This window comes from Hydra vulgaris, chromosome 07 (genome assembly GCF_038396675.1).
Source record: "Hydra vulgaris chromosome 07, alternate assembly HydraT2T_AEP".
In the NCBI taxonomy this organism is placed as follows: domain Eukaryota; kingdom Metazoa; phylum Cnidaria; class Hydrozoa; order Anthoathecata; family Hydridae; genus Hydra; species Hydra vulgaris.
In genome coordinates this window covers 11,948,570-11,966,996 of record NC_088926.1, presented here as the reverse complement: position 1 = coordinate 11,966,996, position 18,427 = coordinate 11,948,570, and the positions used below count along the sequence as shown (strand labels likewise).

Sequence of the window (18,427 nt, the reverse complement as noted above, 5' to 3'; positions counted from 1 at the left end):
GCTTAAACTTTTAACGGTATATTCGGCAGTAATATTTAAATATAATTTTAAAACACAGCTAAAGCAAAATAATTTTATATAATAAAAAAATTTAAAAATCAAAAAATACATCAAATTTATATATATCAAAAACATCAATTAATCGACATCCTTAGTCAAAAAGTACTGAAAACCTTTGAAGCAAAAAGAATGTCAAGTTTATTATCCGTTGTATATACCCACCAATGAGAATTAAAAAAAATTAATTAAAAAAAGTTTTTGGTTATTAATTTTTTTTTTCAAAATCCTATTGAAGTTTTTGACTAAGGATACTTTAAAGTTATATTACATTTGAAAATTATCTACGTAATATACAAATATAATTATACGTATATTTACGTATAATTATATTTCTAAGCAACAAAAAAATACTCATAAAATATTCTTCGAAATTTTAAACTAAAATTTAAGAAATGGTTGCAGTACTTTTTTAATAATACTTGTAACGAAACCTAAAAAAAAAATATTTTTTTTAAATTCAGAACATTAGTACACTTTTACCTCAAACATCTTAATAACTCGAAGAGTAATTATTAAAAAAATTGGTTTACATACCGTATTTTTGACATTGGCTTTTTACATTTTCTAAACCATCAAGGAACATATTTAATTTGTTGATTTCCGAACTCATTGTGTCGTTTTGGCCTACGATTGCCTGACAACGTTCGTACAAAGTTTGACCATTAGTGTCTTCAGAACAGCCGACCAAAACTTTGATATTATTTAAAACCTTTTTCAAAACCAAAGACAAAAAATTGTGAATTACTTTTAAACTAAATTATAAACCTTTATCTAACAAAAAAAAAAAAAAAAAATACAATAGTTAAACAAAATTAACAAAAAAATAAAATGACAAACTTTTTATACTATGAATTTTAGTTTAAAAAATCAGTCAAATGTAAAAAACTGTTACTATCTTAAACTTACCTACTTTTCCTAATATCCATTATGCATTATCTTCCAGTCGACTTATTTAACTGCAATTTACTTATGTCCCCACAGTCTAAGGGACTGATTAACGTACTTCTATATTAATCATCTTACTTAAGAGCTGGTTCTTTATAATCATAGATTAACTGACGTAAGAAATGGTCAAATCCCAGCAAACATTATATAGTAGAATTTCAGTGGACCTATATAGGTATTTTGAGCGGCAGCCGATAACTAGCCACTATTACATGTCAGAGAGTTATCGATTTGCCATTTATAATGGCTGCCACTAATGCACAGTGGGACAGAGTGTGCCAAAATACCAAAAAATCAATATCAGCATTGCACGGTGAAAATTTGTCATAATGGTGACATGTTCATTAGAAGAAATATCTAGTTAAAAAAATATTAAATATTAATTTAAGCTTAATTTTATGCGGTTATTTACACGTTAATTTGACGTGTGTTCCTTAACGCTATTTTGCATTTTTTATTTATCAACTTTCTTACGCTACTAATGTTTTAAATTAACTTTATTGACTTTCATTTTAAACTATATTATTTTAATTAAGAGTGTTTTTCTCGCTCAGGCTTTTAAAAACAATTTAACGTAAATGTAATCATTAGTTTTTATGCATCGAAAACAGACAACTTTTGATATTTTTTTTTGCTACTAACCTTTACTATTAGGTATCAGATGAACTATCCTCCAATATCCCCTAAACATTTGACTATGTAAATCTCATGCTAAATGTATGTAAATAGCCATGCATCATAAATATTTTGCAACTTTTTGCAATAAAAAAAGTTATAACAAAAGATTGGTCTTCGGTTAATGGTCAGTTGATGAGAAATATTGAACATGTAAAACATGTTTTTTACACAAAGAATACCTACAAAATCTTTCATTACTGTTATAGTATATAAGCTTTGTAAATATAAATCTAAAAAAGTTATTTTATGACAAATACATGCATTGAAAAGTAATATTTTTAATGTTTACACTGATAAAAGTTGTCTTGTCCATTAAAAGTATATTTCGTATTTTTCACCAAAATAATTAATTTTTTTAATATATTTTTTTATATTATATAATTAAATGTTTATTACTTTATTAATGCATTTTATATATAAATATAGCTATTCTATTAAAAAAAACTACGATAATAATTTTGGCACAAAAATACTCGATTTTGTCCCACTGTGTAATGGTCCACTAAGTAACCGCTGAGCAAAGCTTTAATGAACCACTAAAAAATACCTATATCCACTCCAAATCCACTAAAATAATGTTTGCTGGATGCTTTTGCAAAATTTTGATGTAAAATTGTTTTTAAGTTCCCATATTTCATAACTGTATATATATACTTGCTATTATTTCTTCTAGACACTTGTGTGAGTTGTAAAATAAGGGCAAATTAAATTTTGTAGCCCTCACATATTCTAAACAAATTAACTTCCATTAGACATCACTTTGACTAATATTTTTACATTTTTATTAATTTAATAACTGGCATAATGATAATAATAATAATAAATAATGTTTTATATTATTTATATTAAAGAAAAAAATAAACAAAATAAAATAAAAACAGCTTTAAAAAAGTAAAAAATACTTTAACCACTTTGATTAAACATTTAACTAAACCTTACTTAAATTATTTATTTGATTAAACTTTTTTTAAAGCTTTAGTGAAGCTTATTTGTTATAATGTTGGTAAGTTTACTTTTAAACAAGAATTAAAACTCGTCATACCCTTAATAGAACTGTGTTTAACTTTTCTGTGAAGTCTTGATTATCAACATTAGCATTTTAAAGATTTTGAAAGGTAAAGAAAAAAAAGAAGAAAGGGAAGTAATTAATTAAAAATATAATTAAAAACTGTTTAAATTGATTCAAGTTGATTCAATTTGTTGGAATAATGATTATTACTTAAAACGTTTAAAACTTTATTTTATCATTTACATATCTACAAGTTTTTATAAATGAAACTAGTTTTTATAAGTTGCATATTTGACAATATGTTAAAAAATAATTGTGTATTTTAACTTACTGATGAAGTTGCTTTATTTGCATTAGTCAGAGATGAAACTTGATTCTTTAGATCATCAATGTGGTCGTCTAAATCACCAATATCACCTGTACATTCTGTAACAAAAAATATTAGCAATAAAATTAAAAGAACTTGTGAATGTGTTAAATTGAATGTCTAAAGCCGGGTCCCCTAATATATATACACAGATATATATATATATATATATATATATATATATATATATATATATATATATATATATATATATATTTTTAATATATATTTTTTTTGTCGTTGTTTTTTTTGAGATTTGTAACATCTGATGATCGCTATTTGCGTGAAACTCGGAGTAATGTTTTAAATAAATTGAGTGTTATAATTATTTAGTTTTTTTAATATATATATTATTTTACTTATTTTTTCGTGTGCAACATAACTAGGAATACATACATAATTACTGTTTCCACAGGAAAAGATTTTTGTTTCTTTTAGCACAGAAAAATTTACAAAAAGAGTAAAATTGTAGAGTCAAAATGTAGACAAAAAACTTTATATACCCTTTGTAATTCCTTTGATTTTGTAATTCCATGTCAAATCAGCAGAAAAAAACAAAAAATGTCACCCCATGTTTTGGATTTTGCTAACTTTTTATGGTATAGGGTTTGCAATAATTAGGAAAATCTGAAATTTGGAACCTACAACTCCTTATGGTTCTTAAGATATTTCAGATTCAATTTCTTATTTATGCTGACTCAGCATTTTTTACAAAATCTTTTTTTCTCTTTTAATAGCAATATTTTATGAACCAAATGAGGCATCATCCTGAAATTTTGTACATAAACAATCTTCCATATGATGGATAAATATCAAGTTGAAATTATTTTAGACCACCTTAATTACATGTAAACTGAATAATAAAGGCATATATTTTAGGGTATTTTGACGATCAAAGTGGCGGTCACCTTGATATTTTTTTTGGCATTGCTTTAACTTACAATACAGGTATCAAACATCACTATTAATAAAAAAAATATTACCACATTTACACCCTTTTAATATAAATTTCACTGCAAATACACCCTTTTAATATAAATACACATTTTACACTGCAAATACACCCTTTTAATATAAATTATATAAATGCCGAGTCGACAAATATTGCTAACTTATTTATGACAAAGCTATACCTTAATTTTATGCTGTAAAAATTTATTGTTAAAGTGCTTTTGAGGGCAATGATAAATTTATACTTTATTTATATTTTTTTTGTATCTGGCTAGGTCCAAAGTATGGGAGGAGGGGAGGTTGACTCGGGTGGGGCAATTAGGCTCCCCCTCCACCAATAAAATAAAATAATATTTTCCAAATTAAATACTTTTCCAAAATTGAAAATTTTGTTTTGTTAAAAACAAAATTTTCTTTTAAGCTTTTTAAAGGCCTTATGGAGCATTAGAAATAATAAATGTATTTATTGAAGGATTAATTAGAAATAATAAATTTATTTATTGAAGCTAATTTTTTTGTAAAGGACCAACATTTTTTTAAAGTATAAAAAACTTTACTAGGCTGTAATTCAAATGCATTTATAAAAAACATTTTTTTTAAAAGGTTATATTTATAAAAGAAGTTTTTTTGTCTTTGTAAAACCTTTTATTTCCTCATTATTATATTACTGCTTCTGATTTCATGTTGTAAATATTAGTTTTCAGTTACTTTGCAAGATTTTTACATTTACTTATATTTTAAATAATTAAATAATAAATGTTAAGTGATTATTATATGATTGGTAAATTAAATTAAATTTAGTTAAAATTATTTAAATGTGTAAGAGGAAGTCGTATAATATGGCACATTTAATTAAATAAAATGTATAAATAACTTACCATAAACTAAATAATGTTAATGGTATTTTTAAAAAAAATTTATTTTGTAAAATATTTCAAAATTAGATTTTTTGAATAAATTTAAAAGTTGGAAAATTATGTAAAAGTGTTCTATTGGATTAGAATGTAATGTTGATTGCCACAAGCAAGGTTTTACAAGAAGACAAAGTCTTTTAGACCTATCAACATTTTCAAGTGATGAAAAACATGAATTATTATAGAGAGCTGGTTTATTTGATTGTGAAAAATTGTTTACAAGAATTTGCTATTATCATAGAGAACACTTTGGAGTTGCATTTGTAAGAAAATTTCGGAAATGACATTTAACCTCGTGCAGATACCTAATGAGCTGGTTGCGCAGCAGGTTATTTATAATCATACAAATTATGTAGTTTGCAAGTATGAAAATTTTTGGTGGATTGGAATCATAACCAAAAAAATGAAAGAGAAGGAGATTATAAAATTAAATTTATGCATCCATATGGTCCCAGCCAAACTTTTTCATGGCCCGCACAGGAAGATATGTGTTGGGTCCCAACAAATCATGTTTTATGTACCATTGATCTACCATTTACAATAAATAGTTGCATATATAAAATTTCAGAAATTGAGTTTTTATATATGCGACAGAGAAATTGAGAAAAAATTATCAAAATTATAAAATTAAAAAAATAATAAAAATTCATAGAAAAAATTTCTCATGCATTATTACTTTTATATTTGAATGTTATTTTTTCAAATATAGTTTATACATAACTTTATGCAAGCATGTGTAAGGCACAATTTGACTACTCAAAAAAATTTTCTTGGGCACTTCTCTTTACATTTTTTGCAAAAAAAAAGGGAAGGGGGGGTTGGAAAATGCTTAATTGCTCCCCCCTCCCCTTCCTCCCATTTGGACCATGAGCCTTCCCAGGTACAAAAAAATAGAAACAAAGTATAAATTTATAATTTCCTGATAAATTTATACTTTGTTTATAGATTTATTGTTATTTAACAACAAAAAGTATTTTGCAAAAGATGCTGAGTTAACATAAATAAGAAAACTGAATCCTGAATATCTCAAGAACCGTAAGGAGTTGGAGGTTCCAAATTTCAAACTTTTCTAATTTTTATAAACCCCTTTAACATATAAAAAATAGTTAGCAAAAACCTTGGGTGACATGAGCCCGCTGATTTGACATGGAATTACCCTTATATTTACTTATATTTTTTATTTTACTAGGATGAATAAAAATTAGTATAAAAAATATTTTTAACTTCAGTTTTAGTTTGAAAGGAGTGTAGACACTAGTATTAATTATGAAAAAAATTAATTTTGAAACTTTAAAAACAATTTAGGAGAAAAATATAAAATAAGTCATATGCAGTAAAATAAAAATTGTCAACAAAACGAATCATTACCAGATATAAGACTTAAACGCTCTAATGACCATTTTGAAACTTCTGCGAGTAAGTCATTGTATGCACTTTCTTTTAAAATATTGCTGACACTGTCTTTAGTTTCTTTCGAACAGTCTGATGCTTTGATTGTGCTGCACACAGCTGTAACAAAAAGTTTTGTTAATTTATTTGTGTACATTTTTGTATATATGTTTATGTTGTTTTATATATATATATATATATATATATATATATATATATATATATATCATTATTTCCAACAAGGCTGCAGGCAACCACTATTAGAGTTGGAAGTTACTAGAAAAAAAAGAATTGCAAATTATATAAATCAGGAAAACAAAATAAAGCGAGCGAATTCTATGGAATTCGCTTGCTTCATTTTGTTTTCCTGATTTTTCCATAGGAAAAGAATTTTTGGAGCACTTAGGACCAGTCACATTAAAAGGATAAGACTTAATTGAATGATAAGTAACACGAGAATGAATTATAGTACAAAATGGTATGGTACAAAAGACCCTAGCTCTATAGAGCAATGCTCATTATAGTATTTATAGAAAAGAGAAAGAGAAGCAACAATACAAGTCAAGATCAAAGAAAAGATCTAACTATGTTTACAATGCATTTTTGCACCTTGTCTTAAGGCATCATTCAAAGGGCATCATTCAAAGATCGACTCTAGATATTGCAACAGTATTCCATACAAGGAGGGATTAGAGATTTATAGAGATAAAGAATAGAATCTGGAAAAAGAAAGTGGCAAGCATGATAAAGAGATGCAACCTTAGCAAATGCTAATTTTGCAATGGATTTAATATATGGTTTCCAAGAAAGATCAGAAGTAAGAGTCAATTCTAGAAGACGAAGGGTAGATGACTCATTGAGTACATTACTGTTCATGAATATAGGAAGATCTAGATTATTGCAATAACAATTAGCTTAAAAAGTTGAGTTTATTTGAGTTAAAGTTCAAAAGAGAGAGCTTCATTCTGTAGCAGAAGCGAGATTCTTTTCAAGCTCAAATCCCCCCTCCAATCAATCAGAGAGTATTGGCTTCTTAGCAAGACAAGAATAAATGGTAGTATCATCAGCAAACAATGCCACCTTAGATGTGAGAATTTGTGGGAGATCATTAATGTAAAAAAAAGTATAGGACCAAGAATAGAACCTTGAGGAGCCCTTGATTTTATAGGAAATTTGGTTACTGGTTAGGAAGGATTCAATAATCTTAAAGATGTAACCTGATGCACAGTAAGAAGAGAGCTTATGGAAGAAGGCCAGCATGTTAAACTTTATCAAAGACTTTAGAAATCTCAAGAGAGCCTTAACCTCTTTGCATCTATCTAATGCACAATAAAACCTATCGGTTATTACCATTAACAAGCCAGCAATAAAACAAGAAGATTAAAATCCATATTGATGATCAGAAAATTAGTATGAATAGTAAGTTATTAGATTTAAGATAAGAGATTAAGTGTTTATAAATTAAAGACTCAAAAACCTTGCTTATGATAGGAAGAAGATATGAAAGAAGATAATGTCCTAATGGGACGGTAGTTAGAGGAGTCAGACCGCTCTCCAAAATTTTTGATCAGGACCACAGTCTATGCAGGATATCACTTTAGGTACAGAAGCTAGAGTGATATGAATGTCAAGCAATGGATCAACACGTTTGTCAGCTATATTAGGTAAGATGTGATTAGTGAAATCAAGAGATAAGATTGATGAAAAATTCTTAGCAAACGATTCAGCTTTGTCATTAGATTAGGTAACAAAATATGAACCATGTAAGAGAAGTGAAACAGATTTGCCCTTAATATAGACACTGTTAAAAATTCTTAGGCAGTCTCGGGAGCCTATTTTTTGAGATAAATTCAAGATTTCGTGACTTGAGAATAGCGGGCTTTGACGTTAAACAAAACCTTTTTACAATAGTTTCAGCAATAGTAAACAGACAACTGTGTTATGAAGAATTGTTTTGGTGATAAATATCAAAGTAATGGTTAAAATTATAACAACCATTATATAAACATTAAAATATTTAATACTAAAAACTATTCAGTATAATAATACTATAAAACACGATAGTGATTGTAACAGCAAAATATTATAGTATTATTATAGTAAAATATTATAATATTATAGTATTATTGTAACTTTAATGTACATAATATATATATATATATATATATATATATATATATATATATATATATATATATATATATATATATATATTATGTACATTAAAATACTTTAAAAAAGTATTTTAATGTACATAATATATATATATATATATATATATATATATATATATATATATATATATATATATATATATATATATATATATATATATATATATATATATATATATATATATTTTGTCCTTTATGTTTTATTTGATGAAATAGATAAAAAAAAAACAGCTGAGTGTAGAGAAATTTGCCAAGACCTTAATTTCACCCAGGAAACACCTATTTCAATCATAAAACAATGTTTTGCAATTACAAAGGATGTGTTGTTGCCAAAAAACCATTACTAGGCAAACTAAACAAAATTAAAAGATTGAGATGGGCAAAAATACATAAAGATTAGACAATTCAACAATGGTTCAACAATTCTTGTGCACAGATGAATCAATGTTTGAAATTCCTGAATAAAATTTAATAAATGGGAGGGAGGGAGTCTTAATAAGCTCAGGGTGGGAGTAAAAAATTTTCGAAAGTCATTAAACATCAACAGCTGTGTGTTAAGCACTTAAGAGTACCACCTTTTTTTTTCCTTTGATTTTTCATAATTCCTATTTTTTAAGTAACAAATTTAAGTAAAATTGACCCTGTTTTTTTTCTGTTTAAGAAAAGACCCTCTCCAGTTCTTTGTAATAACTCTAACAAACTATTCAGGAAGACATCTAAAAAGAACAAAATATTGAGCCACATCAGCATTTTTGTAATTAAACTTGCCCCAGTAAAATTGCAATAAAGGTCAAAATCACAAGTGTTATGTTCATTTTTATATATTTTAAGTTGTTTTATTGGATTAAATAAATATGTAAGTGTACACATTTTCAGCTTTCTATTGCACACAAACAAGAACAATGACCAAAACTATTTTTTAATGGCAGATCTTTGCTGTTTCAAGAGAAAGTTTGAATATTCATATCTTGAAACCGTTTGGAATCAGTTGATGAAATTTTGAGAATGTTCATAACTTATTAAAATCTTTAAGTGGTGTAAAAATCAGCAAAGTCTGAGACTTAGGGTTATATTTTATACAAGACGTGGATGCTTTGACATGAAATTGCCCATTTATTAAATAGTACTTAGAACATTTTTTATATAAGTTAAGTAATTCAATGGATTGTTAGTTCCAGTTCCTATTTTTTCAAATAATTTTTCATAATTTAACTTGTTTCTGTGGTAATTTATTATTTAAAAATGTTTTTTATAGTGTGAAGCAAAATATGATCTTAAAATATAATATTTAAATGTGTATGTGAAAAAGAAATGGTAAACAAAGAGTTAAAAGAAATAGTAAACAAAGTTTGGTCTTAAAAAACAAGTTTTATAAAATATGAGACTTTTATATAACATTATAGCAAACTCAAGAATGCCAAAATCACAGTAGATGTCACAGTAGTCTTAGTAGATACAGAGCCAACCGAGGAAGAATTAACAGCAGTAATTAACAGAACTGACAGAATCAGTAAGAGATACAATAGTAAAAATACTGCAAAATTACTGGAAGTTAAAGTAGTACCTAATAAAAACACAGGAGTAGTGGTAGTTGCAGAGCTAGAAAAAGATATATTCTTAACATTAGAGCCAGTGCTAAGAGAAGTTGTTGAGATGGCAGTTCTTAAATAGAAAGAAATAAAAGTGTGATTTTTATCTACCTCTTCCAATCTTTCCTTTCATCAATTATGACACTTTCCTTACACACCAGACAGATTCCATTTTAAAGACATATCACTAGTAAGTAAATCAAAGAAAACATTGTTATGTAAAGTTAACTGTACTACCCCCAAGCCGCAGCTAGTCTACGGCCACGAGGTGTCATAATTTATATGTGTAATAATAGATTCTATATTCACATGGAAATCTTTCTTGACCAAGCCGAACATTGTGGAAAATTGTGTGATTTGTGTTAGATGGAGAAATAAATAAATTCATCAGTATTAATTTTATTAAACAAGAACTTGTCTGTAAATGTTGCCATGAAAATATTTTATGATCAAAAACTTAAATGGCATCACAGCCTACAATATTTTTATAAATTTTTAAATTATTAGATTTTAAAGATTTACAGCATCTACCTGTTGCTCACTTGCATAGAACTGTTCCAGTGAAAAAAAATGCTTGTCATACATCATACATACAAAAATGCTTGTCATACATACATGTCATAAGGGTTCTTATGGGGTTCCATGTGGGATTAATAGGAACCCACATGAAATCCAAATGAGACAAGTTTTTTAGTTCACTGGGGTATTATGTTTTAAATTGAGTTAAATAATTATAAAATACAATTTCAGACAACAGAAGAAAAAAATTCCAAAAATCACTCCTACAGTTGGTCTCAGAAACCTGAAAACACAAATTGCTTTTATTTATATAAAAAATGCTTTTCCTACATGGATTTCATGTGGGACAAGCATTAATTTGGGCAGTGAGCTGCAGAGTCACATAAAACATTTTATAAAATACTGTAAAAACTTTCCTTACACCCTTTAATTATACTTTTAGAAAATGACTGCTTTTTTGTAAATACTTTGAAAATTTTTTTAGAAAATTTAAATACATATTAATTACATTTTTTTAAGTAAAAAAGGAGATATGGATACATAATAATTATGTTAATTAAACTTTTCTCAGAAATTGTTTTCTCAGAAAATGTAAAAAACCTTTGTAAACTTTGAAAAGGCATTAATAATCTAATAAATTTAAAAAATCTTAAATTTTCTCTCAACTGTGTACAAGATAATGAAACATAACTGACCTGACTCTTATGTCTTAAAAATTTAATTTTTTTTACAAATACTTCTCCTAAATTCAAATTCAATATTCATTCCTTTTACATTAATCAAAATGTCTTACATTATAAAAAGATCTTAAATATCCAATTTTACATAGTCTATTATTACCTCCATTAAACATATTTAAATAGTATACTATTATCTCCAATAATCTCCAATAATAAAATAACATTCCTGAAAATTCACCACTTTTATTTAAATTGAACTCAAGAAAATCATTAGGTTATAACAACATTTAAAATTAATATTATTATAAATTTTAACTCTGAGTTTTCAAATATTTTTTCTAAACTTTTATGCATTAACTATAGATCTGTTTCTCTTTTATCTAAAATTAGTAAGCTTCTAGAAAAATTTATGCACTAGTGTAATTTCTAAACCCTTTTAACTGTTTAAATAACTTTTAATTTGGTTTTTGATCAAAACATTCTACTTGCAACATATACTACTTTTTTTTCAACAACTAATAAACATTTACTAAGTTTGCTCAAAGAAAAAACTACAAATGATGGTTTAAAAACACCCCCTTTTAATTTAAAATAAACTGCCAAGAACTCAATTAACAACATTTATCTCTTTATTAAAAAAAAAGACTTGCATTTGCTTATCAGTGATCTTTTTTCAGAAAAATGATCACAATTTTTACAAAGATTGCAGCTGCAAGATAGCTATAGTTTTTCTAAGAGAGTTGGGACCACACAGGTAATAATTTAAGCTTAGATCTATGCATGTAAACTTACCATTTTCTTTTGGGCATTTTTTGTAATTACAAGGTAAAACTTCTAAAGCAACTCCTGGACAGCTGCTTTGAAGAAAATTTTTAATACAAATTCGTGTTCGCAAGCTTACTCCATCTCCACATGTTACAGTGCAATCAGACCATTCTTTCCAATTTGACCAAGAAGCTCCTCCATTTAAAACAAATAAATCGGCTATAAATAAATGCATATATTTATTGCACAAAATTAAATTAATAACAACTGAGTATCTTGATGTCAAGGTACTTTCTTATATTTTCTACTTAATATATATATATATATATATATATATATATATATATATATATATATATATATATATATATATATATATATATATATATATATAGATAGATAGATAGATATATGTATATATATATATATATATTTATATATATAGATATATGTATATATAGATATATATATATACACATTTATATACATACATATATATATATATATATATATATATATATATATATATATATATATATATATATATATATATATATATATATAAATATATAAATTATGTTAGTGTATTCTACAAACAGAGTGAGTGCTCAATGTTCTTAAAGAACAAAGCAATTTAAAATTAGTAAAAACACTTGTCTAATTTTTTCTTTCTTCTACACAGTGTTTCTCCATCAGTTGGTTCATCAGGAAGAATTCTTCCTGATGAACCAACTGATGGAGAAACATTGTGTAGAAGAAAAAAAAAATTAGATAAGTGTTTTTACTAATTTATTATTGCTCTGTTCTTTAAGAACATTGAACACTCTGTTTGTAGAATACACTAACATAATTTCTATATATGTGTATATATGTATATATATATATATATATATATATATATATATATATATATATATATATATATATATATATATATATATATTTATATATATATATATATATATATATATATATATATATATATATATATATATATATATATATATATATATATATACATTATATATATATATATACAGGCTTGACCAGGAAGGCGTGCGATTTCACGTCATAATATGACCACGCAAATAGCATTTAGCTATTACTGCGTCATAATATGACACGCAAATAGCATTTTAGCTATTACACACAAATAGCATTTAGCTGGTACTGCGGGTAACAGTAACATATTTACTGTATAGCTCTCTCTCTCTCTCTCTAGCTCTCTATATCTCTCTATATCTCTCTCTATCTCTCTATCTCTCTCTAGCTCTCTCTAGCTCTCTCTAACTCTCTCTAGCTCTCTCTAACTCTCTCTATATATATATATATATATATATATATATATATATATATATATATATATATGTTGCCAGTTGCACGGTTACCAAAAGGAGGAAATAGAAAAGACAAAAGGAGGACATACTTACTTTTAGCAATACCTAAAAACTAGACAATGACATGGGGACGGTTACCGCGGTAAACTGTGGTTTGGGGGCAGTTTTAAAATAAGTGAGGGTAATACTGCGGTAATGGGGTTGATGTTTGCGTAATACCGTGGTAATGGGACAATGTTTGCAGCAATACCGTGGTAACAGTAATGGCTTTTTTCAAACGTTTTAAAAAATAATTTTCAATATGACTTCTTCGCCTTTGGACAAAAGAAACATAGAACAACTAATAATTTCAAAATCGACTAGAATAACTTTTATTAAAAATTCTGGAACAAGTCTGGCCTAATTTTCAAAAGGTTGAAGTCGACGGTGTATTTGCTTCACATGTTAAACAGGGTTGCCAGGTTTTTTTTCGGCAATAAGCCAAAAATGAATAAATAATAAACCAGAAATAAACCAGAACAAAAAAATAAAAAATAAAGAAGTAAAGTAGAACCATTTTATTCCAAAATTTATTTAGTTTTGTATTAATCTGTAATACATTTAATAAAGTTCAGCCAATACGTGAAGGTCGTCCTCATTTTCGCATACATCTGTTTCAACGATACTGACTTTTCTGTATTGGTTTTCAATTTCTTTACTTTTTGTCCCCATTAGGTATGGAAAAGGTGACTTTGAAAATGGAGCCTTTTCAACTTGGGAAAGAACTTTCATTGGAGACAGATTTGACAAGTCCTGAAAAATTGATTTGTTCTCTGGAAATCTTTTTTCAAGCTCGGTTATAGCCCTCTGAAGAAAATCATGACAGCAAATTTTTACATTTTTGACTGATTCTTCAGCATTCAATTTTGCATTTGGAGGTTGCCCTTGAATGTAATTTTGCACTCTGAGGAAAATTTGGCTCCAAAATCAACACACTGAAGAGAAAGTACAAAGCCTTTGGTATCAAAAACACGCTGCTTTAAACTTTTGAGGTGCAAAATTTAGCTCATTCATTAGATTTTCTGGATCAACATTTGACCCTTAAAAGAGAGAGTTTAGATGCTCAAACTCTTGAATGACTGGAGTGAGAAAAACTACATAGAGGTAAAGGGTGTTGTCTTGGAACATTTTGCTTATTGAAGAGATTTTGTAACGGACCTCAGAGTTTGCATTCATTTCAGCACAAATAAAGAATGCTTTTAGTTCTTGCCAATTCACAAGCAAATTATAAAAACACTTTCTTCGAACCAACCAATGAGTTGCAGAAAACATTCATACTCGTTTCGACGAAGAATGCTCTTGTTATAAAACCGGGGAACCTCGCTCAGAAGAAAGCCGACTGGAGATGGAATTGCATTAATGGCATTTTGCACAACAAGATTTAGAGAGTGACAAATGCACCTCATCATAATACAGTTAGGCGATTTAGGTTGTACACAAGACCAGACTGAGTTATGTATGCCAATAACATTTGAAGCACCATCTGAACTGTATCCGATGCAGTTTTCAAGAGTTAATCCAATAGAGTGGAGTTTATAATTTAAAGCCTTAAAGAGATCTTCGCCTGTTGTTGAGATCACTTGAATGAGGCCAAGGAAGTCATCGACAATGTGTTTCTCTTTTTCTGAAAAATATCTCATGCATATCGCAAGGTGGTGGATTGAACTGACACATCCGTTGATTAATCAATGAGGATGGAAAACGGCTTTGATTTGATTTCTTTAGAAATTTCTTCTTCTAGAGTTGATGAGATAAAATTCTGGATTACTTTAGTGCACTTAGTGCGGTAGAATTTTAGATTTTCCAGGGGACTGCCTACACCAAACTTAGAAATAATTTCACAAAAATGGTCAGCGGTTGAAATTGCTAAATAAGATATATAAAAGTTTTACCTAAATTTAAATTGAAATTGAAATTTAAATTTAAATTGAAATTTAGGTAAAACTAGGTTAAAATAATTATTTTTTTTAAATTTATTTAGGTAAATAAAAATTAATGTTAACTAAAATTTACTTTAATTAAAATTAATCTAAAATTAATTAAATCAAAATCTTGGTCTAAGAATTTGATATTTTTAAGACTTGGAAGTAGAACTTGAAAAAGTTGAAAATACTTGAGTCAAGTATTTTCAAATTTTTTTTCCGCGCAGTAGGTTTTCTTATCAAGGCTTGTCTTTTTGTAGTTACAAATTTACAAAAGAATCTGCAAGTTTAACAATAATGAATCTCCCATGAAAATGGGAGATTCATTATTGTTAAACTTGCAACAATAATGAAAACTAGGATTCAAACTAAACTCTTACTCTTGAGTACCTAAAAAAGGAGGGGAGGGACGTTTATTAACATTTGAAAAATTTTTCCACCCGCCCTAAGCTTATTATCCCCCCCTCCCCTCCTCCGTTTATAAATTTTTACTTGTTGTCAAAAAAGAAAAAAAAGAAATCAGTGAAAACCGGCCTTACAAATTAGAAAATAATTTATTTAGTCACTGATTTTCAGAGTAAACAGACTTTAAAAACCACCGACCAAGTAACTCTCGATTTATCAGAAATGATCTTTTAATTTATTTCTCACCAAAACCCTTGATTGCCAGTATAATATTGTTCATCAGAGGGTATTTTAAAAAGCCATATAAGTCAAAGTGTTTTTGCTTCAACAAAGAGAAATACGATGCTTACGTTGCATGCGAGGATTTGATGTTAAAATCTCAAAATTAGAAGACAGAAAAGAAAAGAGACATGCATCTGAGATGAAAAGATTAACAAAATCTAGAAAAAATGTTTTTCAATTTTATTTTTTTTATTTATTTAATGCTATTACATATATTTGAAGGGTGCAAGGTAAAATCAGGGAATGTCAGTCTTTGAAAATATTGAGATTTTTTTATTAACATGTTGTACAAATCATAAACTATCTTCAGTGTTAAATTTGAAGCAAATAAATAAAGATTAATGGTCTAATTTAGCGACAAGGAAAGGAAAAAACATAACGTACGGGAAGACTTTGAAAACTAAATTTGATTTATCTCAGTTTGCGAAAAACTGACTTCCCCTGTTCTTACCTTGCACCCTTCATTTATATTTAATCGATTAATATTTTCTTATTTTTGACTTTTACTGTTACCTTAGCAATATTAGCATATTCAGTACAAAACCATATATTTACATGAGATATTATTTTTATATTTATTTATAAAGCACAAATTTAAAAAAAAAATTAAACTTTCTTGTATTTTATACCAATAATGTAAATGTATTTTCACATGGAAAAAATATTATTTTACCAAATATGCTGACCAGAAAAAGTTTGACATCAATACAAAATATTATGTAGAAGATGGTGACAACAGCTTGTTCTTTAAAATTGTTGACTGTAAGCCAAATGATAAAATTTTGTTAACTATTAATTGAGATTTATTTGCTGCATACAAAAATAGTTTTAGAAAAATATTATGTTTACTGTAACAAAGTATTAAAGAAAATAGTTTAGTACATAATAAAAAAAAAGAAAAGAGTGTTTAAAGGAAACTTCCATCCACCACATGCCAAATAGGAATGTCCCATAAACAAAATTCTGAAATACAAGAAATGAAAAATGCTATTGTTGCACTTTTGATTCAGTCTAATAAATCAGACACTAAAGCTCTTTATCAACCGAGAACAAAGAACAGTTTGACAATTAATGTAACTTTAAAGATATAAACTTGAACAAAAAGGTTACAGAAACGTTAAAGAAAGGTTACAGAAACGTAACTTTAAAGGTTCGATTTACAACTTGAACTAAAATTAAAACTCTTTGCTTTGCTTTTTTTGTTAACTTTTTGTTTTTTTTAAAAAATCGACTATAAAATATAAATTTATGGAAACAGTTGGGGTACTTTGAGTTTTAGTATGGTTTATAATATCCATAAAATATATGTTTTATTTCATTTTTTGTTTTGTGAACACAAGAAAAAAAGTTTTACTTAAAAAAAAAGTTTAACCGTCTGATCCATTTTTAAAAGATTTTAAAGACATGAGCACATTTAGTGTCTACAATGAGAAGTTTAATAGAGATGTTTGTATGAAACTAGAATTTTAATTTATTATCTAATTGAAACTTATCTGTATGTGAGATAAAGTTTAGTAACTATTTTTATAAGTAAAGTTGGTGAAAATAGCTTATATTTTTATTTCGCGAAAAAACAAAACAAATAATTCATTGTACAGTACAATTTGTACTTTTTGTTTAATTGATTTGGGAGTTAAAAACTTACTTTTATTTTGTAGTTTATTACATTGCTTGTTGTTATTTTGTAAGTCTATAGAGTTTTTTTTAAAAAAAGGCCAAATAAGTTTTTTTTTAATCAACTGATTTTAATTAATGATTAAGTAAAATCAGTTGGTTAAAACTTCTTATTTGTATATTTATCTGTAAAATTACAAAATAACAAAAATATGGTTCTTCGTAACGTAAAGAATTCGCAATTTTGATTAGAAAAAGACCTTTAACATTTGTGCTACAGTGGTAGAGCTATATAAAAAATAGTAAAAAGTTCAAATATTGAAGAAAAGTATTTTCAATATTTTAGAAAAAATTAAATAAAATTTGACATAAATTGTAAATAAACATGTTATATAATAAAATAATAATTTTTGGGTCAAAGATTTCTAATTTTTACCCGCAGCTTCGACGCGTACGATGCGCGCAAAATAATTTTTGTTAAAGTTTTATAATATTCGAGACAAACAAATTATCTTGATACATTACTCTACTTGATATTTATATAAAAATAGTTTTTCGATGCCTAGAGAAAAAAACTTTATTTTATTACATTTATTTTATTATTTACATTACAATTAATTTAATAACTTCATCTGGTAACGGTTTTCATACGGTACATACTTTTGGATCTGATCTTACTAGAAGTTAGTGCATCTGATTTATCGTAGTGTTTAACCTTGATATATTTGTATGTATTCTGTGTGCTTAAGTCAAGAATATCTTATCTGTTTATTTAAACTCTCCAGTGC

General features: G+C 26.8%; 1 protein-coding gene across 3 annotated transcripts in view; it reads right to left on the bottom strand.

The window, feature by feature from the left end:
* The window catches only part of LOC105846964 (A disintegrin and metalloproteinase with thrombospondin motifs 3), a 35,937-nt gene continuing 17,510 nt past the window's right edge, over positions 1–18,427 (bottom strand). For 2 of the 3 annotated variants that reach the window (XM_065801062.1, XM_065801061.1), the window contains exons 3-7: positions 12,068–12,259; positions 6,293–6,433; positions 3,024–3,118; positions 595–769; positions 318–491 (exon numbers count right to left, since the gene is read on the bottom strand). In XM_065801062.1, the coding sequence (XP_065657134.1) occupies positions 439–491; positions 595–769; positions 3,024–3,118; positions 6,293–6,433; positions 12,068–12,259 (656 nt within the window). In that variant the 3' untranslated portion in view covers positions 318–438. Of the gene's footprint in view, positions 492–594; positions 770–3,023; positions 3,119–6,292; positions 6,434–12,067; positions 12,260–18,427 lie in introns of all 3 variants that reach the window. The other variant, XM_065801060.1, reaches the window with a different exon arrangement.